Here is a 13,382-nt window from a genome sequence, read left to right on the forward strand (position 1 = left end):
CGTCTTTAATACTAGCCTGTCCTGGCCTATTGACAGGAAGGGTGGATCTACCGACAGGGCTTGGAGATCACTCACTCTTCTCGCTGACACTAGAGCTACCAGTAGTGCAGTTTTCAATGTAACGTATTTTATTGATACTGAGTGTAGGGGCTTGAAAGGGGCCTGTGTGAAGGCATCTAAGACTAGACTAAGGTCCCATGATGGTAGTCGGGGAATGTGGACTGGGTTCGTGCGCTGACAAGCTGAAATAAATCTAGTCACCCATCTGTTACCTGCCACATCATAGTTATAAGGCCCTCAGGGCCGACACTTGGACCTTTAGAGTATTGACTGAAAGATTCAACTGCCGTCCCTTTTGTAAGAATTCTAAGATAGCCGGGATAGGTATTTCACTAGAACGCTTCGCTGAATGCAAGGCTAAGAATTTCTGCCATACTCTAGTATAGATCCTTGTTGTGGATTCCTTCCTACTCTGTAGGAGGGTGTCTATTAGACCTTCCGAGAACCCTCTTAGCCTTAACTCCCTTTCAAATTCCAGGCCGTGAGACTCAGCCCCTTGGCCTAAGGGTGGTAACAGGGTCCTTGTGACAGGAGGTCCCGATGTAGCGGGAGAATCCATGGGTCTGTGATTGACATGGCTCTCAGCCATAAAAACCACGGCCTCTTGGGCCAGAAGGGGGCTATTAAGATGACCCTTCCCCCTTCTTCCCTTATTTTTCTGATGACCGTTGGCAGTAGTATCATTGGAGGGAAGGCGTAGGCCTGACGGAACTCCCAGGGTGCTTGGAGGGCATCGAGCAAGTCTGGGTTGTCTGCCCTGTATAGCGAAGCGAACTTTCCTACTCGCCTGTTGGCTCTTGTGGCGAACAGGTCTATTTCCGGTCTGCCCCACCTGGCCGCTATCATCTCGAAGATGCGCTGGCTGAGCACTCATTCCCCCTCATGCAGGGTGTGGCGACTGAGAAAGTCCGCTCTGGAATTGTCCACCCCCCTAATATGGAGTGCCGACAAGGAGTGGCCATATTTAAAATTTTCTCCGCGATAGACATGAGCGGCCCTGATCGCGTGCCTCCTTGCCGGTTTAGATAAGCCACTGCGTTGGTGTTGTCTGATTGAATTCTTGCATAGGTTCCTTGAAGCTATGGGAGAAATTCAGATATGGAATAATATATCGCCCTTAGTTCCCTCATATTGGATGAATCCTCTGCTTCGGCTTTGGACCACCGTCCCTGAATCATATCTTTATCTAGGTAGGCTCCCCACCCCAAGGGACTAGCGTCCGTAGTGACTACCTTTGAGGGAATAATCAGTCATGGAACACCTCCCGAGAGATTAATCGGGTCTAGCCACCAACTGAGGGAGCTGGTCACCTCTGATGATAGGAACATTTTGCTTTCCAACTGGCCCTGTAATCTAGCCACCTCCTGCAAAAACGGCCCACTAACTTCCTAGTATGGAATTGGGCCCACTGAACTGCTGGAATACATGATGTTAAGGATCCCAACAAGGACGTGCCTTCCCTTAGGGACATTGTTGGTCTACTGACTGCCCTCCGTACTTTATTAATTATGGCCCGTTTGTTTGTATCTGGTAGGAGGCATTTTAGACTTACTGAGTCTAGATGAAGGCCCAGGAACGTCTGGCAGGTGACCGGTTGTAGCCTGGATTTTTCCCAGTTGACTAGCCAGCCAAGCAACTGCAAGGATGAGATAATATCAGCTAATCTACATCTGCATTGAGAACTAGAATTCCCCACTATTAGTAGATCGTCCAGGTACGGGACTATTAGGGTGTCCTTTAATCAAATGTGACATCACCTCCAGCATTAATTTGGTAAATACGCGGGGTGCCATGGACAGCCCGAATGGCATTGCCGTAAACTGGAGAGGTCATATTCGGCCTTCTAGCATGACTGCTACTCGGAGGAATCTTTGATGCCCCTTGAATATTGGAAGATGATAGTAGGCATCTTTGAGGTCCAAGACTGCCATGTAGCACCTAGGAAACAAGAGTTTTATCGCAGATCCTATAGATTCCATCTTAAAGGATCATTGCCTTAAAAAAGTATTAAGCCTCTTCAAATTGATTATGGTTCTAAATGATCCATCAGGCTTAGGGACAAGGAACAAGGGAGAGTAGAATCCTTTCCCTCTTTCCTCTGTTGGAACGTCCACAAGAACGTGCTTGGCTAAGAGGCCTGTAATTTCTAATTCCAATGCTTCCTGCTGAACCGGGGATTTCGGAGAAGTCAATAGGAAGGAGTCCAGAGGGTATCGGACGAATTCTAATCTGAGGCCCTCTGTAACGATGTTAATGGCCCAGGGATTAGCCGTTATTACTTCCCATTGGTGGCTAAAATATAGTAACCTGCCACCTACCGGTGGATTGGTGTTACCGGAACTTGTCCCCTGATTTGAAGGGGCATTTCCCAAATAGGTTACCCTTTTGTTTGGGATCCTTGTTGCCCCAGCGGTATTGGGGTCTGTACTCCTTTTTTTTGCCAAATGGGGTCTTCCTGAAGGCCCCTACTGTGGAAGGGAACGTACGGGTTAGGGAATCCTTTTTACCTCTCTCCCGCTTTGGTCAGGATCTCATCTAGTACCGTACCAAACTGGTACTTACCCTGACAGGGCATAGCACAGAGCTTGGCTTTTGTCTGTGTATCACCTCTCCATCCCTTCAACCACAGGGCCAGCCGGGATGCGTTGGTTAAACCTGCCGATCTGGCAGCTAGTCGGAGGGAATCAGCTGAGGCGTCTGATAAAAAGGCTGCTGCACCTCTTATAAGCGGAATCGAGGAACGAAGCTTATCTCTAGATGTTCCGTTTTTTATTTTCTCCTCCAGCTCATCTAACCAAATCAACATCGATCTCCCCGTACATGTTGCCGATATTGCCGGCTTGAAGGCCCCCGTGCACACCTCCCAAGACCTCTTGAGGAGGGCATCTGCTTTGCGATCAAGGGGGTCAGACAGCATATCCGAGTCTTCCACAGGCAAGGAAGATCGGTGAGAAGTGGAGGCTACGGCCGCATCCACCTTGGGGACTTTTGTCCAAGAGGCCAATTCCTCATCAAATGGGTATCTCCGCTTGGAAGTTAACGGGAGATAGCATTTTTGCCCCTGCTTTTCCCACTCCTTCCTCACCAACTCCTTTATTGCTGGGATCACTGGAAAAGCTCGAACCTTCCTCTGGGAGATTCCAGCAAACATTTCCTGAGGGGTTTTGGGGTCCTTAGTGTCTGGTAGCCCCATCGTATTACGCACTGACTTCACAAGATTATTAATACTGTCAGTGGGGAAGCAAGACTGTTCCTCTTCTTTTGAGGATAAGTACTCCTGGGAAATCTCTGAATCGAGCTCCCCAGCCTCTGAAGGTGACCTGGATCTCGGTGCGGTGATCCCTCTGCTGGAGGATTGACCTCAGAAACTATCAGAGCCCCCTAAGGCCTGTAGTTCCTGCCTTATTATCAAACGGATATCTTCAGTTCTTCCCGAAGATTCCTCCTGTAGGGTCTGTACAATACAGGTCTGACATAACCTCTTTGGGTAGCTATCCGGAAGAGGTTGGGAACATAAGTCCAAACACAAACAGTGTGTTCTATCTGTCCTTTTTGCCTACGGGTTACATAGAAAAAATTTTGCGCCATCAGCTACATAAGCGTGACTAGAAAACACTCACCCGTGAATTTTGTCAGCATCCTACCGGCTGCGGGGGTGGGGGCTCAGGCTGAGGCGTGGAGTGACTTGGCTTCTTCTCCTTCCGCTTTTTTTCCGTGGACTCGCTCTGCTTGGAGCGTCCACTGCTACTTCTTCTGGTGCTCCCTGTCCTCCTGGTGCTGTCACTTCTTTTAGCTTTGCTATCTCTTCTTGTACTGCCATGCGGGGACTCCCCTGGCAATTCTCGTTGGAGCGAAACAGGGTTGTTTGCGGACGACATTGCTGCGCACTGGTGCTCCTTTGGCCAATGCTTTTATGCAGCTTCCTGTTTCGCCCCTTCTTTTTTTTTTCCCTCCCCTCCCCCCCCCGTCTGCGCATGCGCGGCCGCTACCTGTGGGCGATACCGCGATGATTGTCTCTCACCCGGAAGTTCAGAGGCATCCACTTCCGGGTCACTTTGCTGCTGCATTGGAGCGCCGGCATTATGTCCACCGAGCGCCTCTCGGCCATCGCTGCCCCCGCATCGCCGGATTTGATCATACCGCAGACACCACCGGAGTCCGGTATGAAATTCTTCTCTCCCCGCGCTTCGGCACCTTAGGCGTCCCTGCGAGCTCGGCGGTCATCTCCGGTCCTGGCCTCGCAATACCTTGGGGGGGGGGGACGACACTACAATAGTAGTCCCGACGCCGTGCCGCGCTGTCACGAGTGCTGCTTGGCTCGTAATGCCGCATCCCCGAGGGAGCTAGGTGCCGGCTCCTGCCGTTCTTCTGCACCACAATCGTGAGCAAGGCACATTACTACCTGCTCCACGTGCATTACAGGTTGAGGAGGGAGCTGAATATCAAATCTCCCCCGACGCTGCTTCCGGCTCTGGGGCCCCTGCCGCTCCCACGGACGCTGCACAGGCGGCACTCAGGCCAGGCATCCTCTTGTGAGCTTCTCTCTATGGGTTCCCTCTAGGAACAGGAAACCAACTGCGGGAGCGAGGGGGACCGCCCCATTTATCTCTCTATAGGTTTCAGTGGGTGCTGTCGTGGCGAAGAGAAAACTTTCTTTAAAGATGTTGAATCTTCCAGAATCCCCTAAATGTCAGTCTTTAAACGCCTAGTTAAGAAAGATTTCTTATTTTTCATTAAAGCATTTGTCCAGTCATATGTTATGTTAAAATACGATGACAACCCCTTTAAGAGATATCCAATTTAGCACCATGTGCCAGCAGTTACAATTGATAGATTTCTCTGGCATCACGTGATCGGTCAGGGTGACTTGTGCGTGTTGCCAGGCCAGAATAAGCCCTCCATAGCCAAACTGTTTCTTGGTGACGCAGAATGAATAGTATCGCTTTACTGTACAGCTAATGCAATAAGAAAATTGATCCCAAAATGTCAACGTCTCGACTGCTTAGCAGTTGCAGCAGCTAATGTTCACTTCTAGGATAAATATCCTGATGTATGAAGCTTTCATGTCATTAAATATCAGTGGCATACACATGACTGGTGGCTATGCAGAGTGGCTGGGGCTCAGTCGAGTGAACGTGGCTTGATACATACACACTCAACTTTATATATAGATATATATCTATATATTAAATATATATACACATACATACACAGTACTTGATTTTATATAAGTGAATGAAGATATATTTTTGATAGATCTCTATCTGTACAGAGTGAAACAGCCATCATCCTTCCCAAGGTCCTATTCTCACCTGCAGCTGTAGGAGGTCATAAATGTGAAAATCCACAAGGGTTAAATAGATATTCTTGCCGATCAGATGGCATTAAGGCCCCGTCTCACATAGCGAGATTACTAGTGAGATTGCTGATGTGTCACTGATTTTGCGACGCAACAGCGACCTCGCCATCGATCTCGCTAAGTGTGACACTTAGCAGTGACCGGCCCCCCCGCTGTGATGTCGCTGATCGTGCTCGAATGTCCTGGGCCATTTTTTGATCGTCGGCGTCCCGCTGGCCAGCATGTATCGCTGTGTTTGACACCGACAAGCGACCTCGTTAGCGACTCAGAAATCATGGAAGCAGGCGGGAGTCATCAGAATCGCTGCTGTGTGACAAGGTCCCAACGACCGCCGAGGTCGTTATACGGATCGCTGGATCGTTGCTGCGTCGTTGGGTAAATCTGACTGTTTGACAGCTTACTAGCAACCATTTAGCGACGCACCAGTGATCCGTACCAAATCAACATTTTATTATGTTTAGTACTAGTCCAGGTTGCCGTGCTGGCAGCGCGCTAGCCTTAGCAGTTTGGTATGTTTGATTGGAGACTCAAGGTTCTGATAACTGCCCTCCAACACACAGGTCATTCTTTCCTATGGTCTGAAAAGTGCAAGATATACAGTATTCTATACACGCACAGACATGCCTCCAGCATTAGAATAACGCTGTGCCAACTATGTTATTGACAGTCATGCTAAAACAAACAAAGAAAAAAAAATAAAACTTGTCACAGACACATCGCCAGAAAGGGCAGACATTAAACCACAGAGGACACTTTGGTAAATATTTGATCAGAGTGAACATTACATATTAAGCATTATTACAAAACTCTTCATTAAGAAAAAAAAAAAAAAAAAAAAGCACTTACGCAATTCTGTTAACGGCAGCATCTTCGAGATCAACTGTAAGAAAGCAAAGAGCACTGATTAACCATAATGAAGCACGGATAGTCATAGACACAGCTGAGGTTTACTTTCCGAGCGGTCGGTGCTCTCCATTAGGCAGATGTTTCCTGATGAGGCTGAAACAACGATGGGAAATACGTATCTGGTAATGGGATGGATTTTTTTTTATTATTTCAGTCCACTTTAGGGCATCTATCTAGAGTGAAACCCACCTCCATAAACATGTTAATAAGGCAGAGCAGTCCAAGTGACTAACACTGAGCACAGACATAGTGACAACTAAATGCAACTAAATGCTGTCTGTGTGACCAGTTACAAAAAAATGGATGATGTTTCATATCCGGTCATGGACAATATGGATTAAATACTACAATTGTGGAGGAGGATCTATAAAGGGCTAGATTTGTGTACATTGTCATGTTGGTAATGCAGATGTTATTGTGTCTACATGCAATATACCGTACTCTACAGTTCTATGACACTCGCGCTGTAAGATCTCACTCACTGCCGATCTATAATAAGAAATGCTGAGCACAACAATACCAGCTCCAAGTGGAGCGCCGCATTACTAACTGATGGTAGATGTGTCTCTGATGTAGAAGAACACGACTAATATTACTGGACTGCAATACGTCAGACTCAAATACACAGACGGACAAAGTTAAAAAACTTTGACAAAGTCAACGGCCAACCTTAATATTTATTTAAAAAAAAAAAAAAAGTATAATTGAGGATGTGTTTCTTTATCACCAAATATAACAATGAACCTTTTCATATGAAAACAAAAGAGAGATTGTCTCACGAACAAAGTATGTTTTATTTTATAGATCTTACACAAATAGGGCATACTGGAATAATATATGTTATGCAAGAGTAAAATAGTATGGCCTAATTTAAATATGTAATAAAGAATAAAAACCTTGAATAATACAGATAATGAAGAATGCCAATAAAAGTGCATGCCAGACACCTTAAATACCCCCACTAGAGTTGAGCGACTTTAGTCGGATCGGGTTTCATGAAACAAAATTTGTTTCAGATGAAACTGGTCCGACTAGGGCAAAAAAAAGTCGGAGTTTCGTCCGAAACCCGACCCCAATGCAAGTCAATGGGAAATAAAAGTCGGCATTGAGCGGATGACATTCATCCACTCAACGCCGACTTTTACTCCCCATTGACTTGCATTGGGGTCGGGTTTCGGACGAAACTCCGACTTTTTTTGCCCTAGTGGGACCAGCTTCATCTGAAACTAATTTTGTTTCATGAAACCCGATCCGACTAAAGTCGCTCAACTCTAACCTCCACGTTACCATCCACATGCACGGTATTGATGACCCTATTGTAACCTCACCCTCGGGAAAGTATGGTGACCCCCATTCTCAGTAGGATTCCCCAACTTTGTTCCTCACGGTATAATGGGCCCCACATGTAGAGTATAATAGGTCCATTTAGTCCTCCATATTGTATAATGGATCTTGCATTGCCTTACACATAGTATCACAGATTTGGCCCTCGGGCCAAAGTTTGACTTGTGTGTAACAAGTAAATACAATTTTTACCTAGAGTCTAATAGTTGCAAAGAACCTGCCTCTTACATAATGGTGCTCCCCTCTGAGCAGCAAGCAGTAGCCTAGACATCGATTGCTACAGTAAGTCTTTTATGTGTGAGTATGCTGTGGTTTTTCACAAACTTACATTTTATAAATTGCAGCACACACAGGGGCCAGAAATATTTATAAACTGTGAGCTCCTGACCGTACTCTGACAGATTTCTGCTACTATGCATAAGGAAGAATCTATCAAAAGCAGGGCTCTAGGAAGCCAGCAACTCATCAATTCACTGGACTAATGGTTGATAGCATGCTGCAATAAATTGTAAATATGCCAAAACTACAGCATATTCACACACAACAGACACAAGCATGAAATGCACGACAGCAAGTACGGCATGCTGCCTGCAGAAGATGCACAGCAAAGCGGCAAGCAGCGTCCCCTTAAAACAGACTGTACTATGTTTCAGAATGGTAAACTATCCACATTTGGAATAGAGGGTGTAAAGCTGAATAAAACTTTTTTGCATTTTGTAATTTTCTCTCTCTTTTGCGGAGATATTAGTTTCCAAAATGTATAATTTATGATAAGTCCAACTGGGCATTACCGGAGATTTTACTTTGGGACCGGTCCTACTCCTGCATGGTGTTGTATAATGAAAAGCAGGCAGTATCATGCAGCCGAAAAAAGATGACCCTGAAATAGATGAGAGCCGTGTAAGGGTACCGTTACACCTAGCGACTCACCAGCGATCCCGACCAGCGATATGACGCGGTCAGGATGGCTGGTGAATCGCTGGGTGGTCGCTAGTGAGCTGCCACACAGGCAGATCTCACCAGCGACATCGCTGGGGACGGGGATCGCTACTTACCTGTCACACTAGGCGATCCTGCGTCCTCCCGCCATGCTCCACGCGTCACTCATCGTCACGGCAGGAAGCTCCACAGGAAGTGGACGACGAGGAATGATCCAGGAGCTTCTCGCGCGATCAGCGATAACCAGCGGGGGAGCCGGTCTGAGGTAAGTATCACATGCAACGATATCGCTAGTAATATCGCTGTAACGTCACAAAATCGGTGGCTTTACAGCAATATTGCTAGCGATATCGCAGTGTGTAACGGGGGCTTAACAACAGACAGTCTGTTATCCTTTCCAAACTTACTGGAGAGGTGTGTGTGATTACCAAGCGCCAGGAGCACGCGAGAGCGCGAGACACAGAGAGAGAGAGAGCGCGCGAGACACAGAGCGAGAGAGAGCGCGCGAGACACAGAGCGAGAGAGAGCGCGCGAGACACAGAGCGAGAGAGAGCGCGCGAGACACAGAGCGAGAGAGAGCGCGCGAGACACAGAGCGAGAGAGAGCGCGCGAGACACAGAGCGAGAGAGAGCGCGCGAGACACAGAGCGAGAGAGAGCGCGCGAGACACAGAGCGAGAGAGAGCGCGCGAGACACAGAGCGAGAGAGAGCGCGCGAGACACAGAGAGAGAGAGAGCGCGCGAGACACAGAGAGAGAGAGAGCGCGCGAGACACAGAGAGAGAGAGAGCGCGCGAGACACAGAGAGAGAGAGAGCGCGCGAGACACAGAGAGAGAGAGAGCGCGCGAGACACAGAGAGAGAGAGAGCGCGCGAGACACAGAGAGAGAGAGAGCGCGAGACACAGAGAGAGAGAGCGCGCGAGACACAGAGAGAGAGAGAGAGCGCGCGAGACACAGAGAGAGAGAGAGAGCGCGCGAGACACAGAGAGAGAGAGAGAGCGCGCGAGACACAGAGAGAGAGAGAGCGCGCGAGACACAGAGAGAGAGAGAGAGCGCGCGAGACACAGAGAGAGAGAGCGCGCGAGACACAGAGAGAGAGAGAGCGCGCGAGACAGAGAGAGAGAGCGCGCGAGACACAGAGAGAGAGAGAGCGCGCGAGACACAGAGAGAGAGAGAGAGCGCGCGAGACACAGAGAGAGAGCGCGAGACAGAGAGAGAGAGCGCGAGACACAGAGAGAGAGAGAGCGCGAGACACAGAGAGAGAGAGAGCGCGAGACACAGAGAGAGAGAGAGCGCGAGACACAGAGAGAGAGAGAGCGCGCGAGACACAGAGAGAGAGAGAGCGCGCGAGACACAGAGAGAGAGAGAGCGCGCGAGACACAGAGAGAGAGAGAGCGCGCGAGACACAGAGAGAGAGAGAGCGCGCGAGACACAGAGAGAGAGAGAGCGCGCGAGACACAGAGAGAGAGAGAGCGCGCGAGACACAGAGAGAGAGAGAGCGCGCGAGACACAGAGAGAGAGAGAGCGCGCGAGACACAGAGAGAGAGAGAGCGCGCGAGACACAGAGAGAGAGAGAGCGCGCGAGACAGAGAGCGAGAGAGAGAGCGAGACAGAGAGCGAGAGAGAGAGCGAGACAGAGAGCGAGAGAGAGAGCGAGACAGAGCGAGAGAGAGAGCGAGACAGAGCGAGAGAGAGAGCGAGACAGAGCGAGAGAGAGAGCGAGACAGAGCGAGAGAGAGAGCGAGACAGAGCGAGAGAGAGAGCGAGACAGAGCGAGAGAGAGAGCGAGAGAGAGAGCGAGACAGAGCGAGAGAGAGAGCGAGACAGAGCGAGAGAGAGAGCGAGACAGAGCGAGAGAGAGAGCGAGACAGAGCGAGAGAGAGAGCGAGACAGAGAGCGAGAGAGAGAGCGAGACAGAGAGCGAGAGAGAGAGCGAGACAGAGAGCGAGAGAGAGAGCGAGACAGAGAGCGAGAGAGAGAGCGAGACAGAGCGAGAGAGAGAGCGAGACAGAGAGCGAGAGAGAGAGCGAGACAGAGAGCGAGAGAGAGAGCGAGACAGAGCGAGAGAGAGAGCGAGACAGAGCGAGAGAGAGAGAGCGCGCGAGACACAGAGAGAGAGAGAGAGCGCGCGAGACACAGAGAGAGAGCGCGCGAGACACAGAGAGAGAGCGCGCGAGACACAGAGAGAGAGCGCGCGAGACACAGAGAGAGAGCGCGCGAGACACAGAGAGAGAGCGCGCGAGACACAGAGAGAGAGCGCGCGAGACACAGAGAGAGAGCGCGCGAGACACAGAGAGAGAGCGCGCGAGACACAGAGAGAGAGCGCGCGAGACACAGAGAGAGAGCGCGCGAGACACAGAGAGAGAGCGCGCGAGACACAGAGAGAGAGCGCGCGAGACACAGAGAGAGAGCGCGCGAGACACAGAGAGAGAGCGCGCGAGACACAGAGAGAGAGCGCGCGAGACACAGAGAGAGAGCGCGCGAGACACAGAGAGAGAGCGCGCGAGACACAGAGAGAGAGCGCGCGAGACACAGAGAGAGCGCGCGAGACACAGAGAGAGCGCGCGAGACACAGAGAGAGCGCGCGAGACACAGAGAGAGCGCGCGAGACACAGAGAGCGCGCGAGACACAGACAGAGCGCGCGAGACACAGACAGAGCGCGCGAGACACAGACAGAGCGCGCGAGACACAGACAGAGCGCGCGAGACACAGACAGAGCGCGCGAGACACAGACAGAGCGCGCGAGACACAGACAGAGCGCGCGAGACACAGACAGAGCGCGCGAGACACAGAGAGAGCGCGCGAGACACAGAGAGAGCGCGCGAGACACAGAGAGAGCGCGCGAGACACAGAGAGAGCGCGCGAGACAGAGAGAGAGAGCGCGAGACACAGAGAGAGAGAGAGCGCGAGACACAGAGAGAGAGAGAGCGCGCGAGACACAGAGAGAGAGAGAGCGCGCGAGACACAGAGAGAGAGAGAGCGCGCGAGACACAGAGAGAGAGAGAGCGCGCGAGACACAGAGAGAGAGAGAGCGCGCGAGACACAGAGAGAGAGAGAGCGCGCGAGACACAGAGAGAGAGAGAGCGCGCGAGACACAGAGAGAGAGAGAGCGCGCGAGACACAGAGAGAGAGAGAGCGCGCGAGACACAGAGAGAGAGAGAGCGCGCGAGACACAGAGAGAGAGAGAGCGCGCGAGACAGAGAGAGAGAGAGCGCGCGAGACAGAGAGCGAGAGAGAGAGCGAGACAGAGAGCGAGAGAGAGAGCGAGACAGAGAGCGAGAGAGAGAGCGAGACAGAGCGAGAGAGAGAGCGAGACAGAGCGAGAGAGAGAGCGAGACAGAGCGAGAGAGAGAGCGAGACAGAGCGAGAGAGAGAGCGAGACAGAGCGAGAGAGAGAGCGAGACAGAGCGAGAGAGAGAGCGAGACAGAGCGAGAGAGAGAGCGAGACAGAGCGAGAGAGAGAGCGAGACAGAGCGAGAGAGAGAGCGAGACAGAGAGCGAGAGAGAGAGCGAGACAGAGAGCGAGAGAGAGAGCGAGACAGAGAGCGAGAGAGAGAGCGAGACAGAGAGCGAGAGAGAGAGCGAGACAGAGCGAGAGAGAGAGCGAGACAGAGAGCGAGAGAGAGAGCGAGACAGAGAGCGAGAGAGAGAGCGAGACAGAGCGAGAGAGAGAGCGAGACAGAGCGAGAGAGAGAGCGAGACAGAGCGAGAGAGAGAGCGAGACAGAGCGAGAGAGAGAGCGAGACAGAGCGAGAGAGAGAGCGAGACAGAGCGAGAGAGAGAGCGAGACAGAGCGAGAGAGAGAGCGAGACAGAGCGAGAGAGAGAGCGAGACAGAGCGAGAGAGAGAGCGAGACAGAGCGAGAGAGAGAGCGAGACAGAGACAGAGAGAGAGAGAGAGCGCGAGACAGAGAGAGAGAGCGAGACAGAGAGAGAGCGCGAGACAGAGAGAGAGCGCGAGACAGAGAGAGAGCGCGAGACAGAGAGCGAGACAGAGCGAGAGAGCGAGACAGAGCGAGAGAGCGAGACAGAGCGAGAGAGCGAGACAGAGCGAGACAGAGCGAGAGAGCGAGACAGAGCGAGAGAGCGAGACAGAGCGAGAGAGCGAGACAGAGCGAGAGAGCGAGACAGAGCGAGAGAGCGAGACAGAGCGAGAGAGCGAGACAGAGCGAGAGAGCGAGACAGAGCGAGAGAGCGAGACAGAGCGAGAGAGCGAGACAGAGCGAGAGAGCGAGACAGAGCGAGAGAGCGAGACAGAGCGAGAGAGCGAGACAGAGCGAGAGAGCGAGACAGAGCGAGAGAGCGAGACAGAGCGAGAGAGCGAGACAGAGCGAGAGAGCGAGACAGAGAGAGAGAGCGAGACAGAGAGAGCGAGACAGAGAGAGCGAGACAGAGAGAGCGAGACAGAGAGAGCGAGACAGAGAGAGCGAGACAGAGAGAGCGAGACAGAGAGAGCGAGACAGAGAGAGCGAGACAGAGAGAGAGAGCGAGAGAGAGAGCGAGACAGAGAGAGACACAGAGCGAGAGCGCGCGAGACACAGAGCGAGAGCGCGCGAGACACAGAGCGAGAGAGAGCGCGCGAGACACAGAGCGAGAGAGAGCGCGCGAGACACAGAGAGAGAGAGAGCGCGCGAGACACAGAGAGAGAGAGAGCGCGCGAGACACAGAGAGAGAGAGCGCGCGAGACACAGAGAGAGAGAGCGCGCGAGACACAGAGAGAGAGAGCGCGCGAGACACAGAGAGAGAGCGCGCGAGACACAGAGAGAGAGAGAGCGC

General features: G+C 51.5%; 1 protein-coding gene across 2 annotated transcripts in view; it reads right to left on the minus strand.

Moving 5' to 3' along the window:
• The window catches only part of LMBR1L (limb development membrane protein 1 like), a 114,615-nt gene that overhangs the window by 65,709 nt on the left and 35,524 nt on the right, over positions 1-13,382 (minus strand). For both annotated transcript variants that reach the window (XM_073563416.1, XM_073563415.1), the window contains exon 3: positions 6,266-6,299. In XM_073563416.1, coding sequence (XP_073419517.1) covers positions 6,266-6,299 — 34 coding nt within the window. The remainder of the gene's footprint in view (positions 1-6,265; positions 6,300-13,382) is intronic.

This window comes from Dendrobates tinctorius, unplaced genomic scaffold (assembly GCF_039654945.1).
Source record: "Dendrobates tinctorius isolate UK_male_01 unplaced genomic scaffold, ASM3965494v1 ptg000388l, whole genome shotgun sequence".
NCBI lineage: Eukaryota > Metazoa > Chordata > Amphibia > Anura > Dendrobatidae > Dendrobates > Dendrobates tinctorius.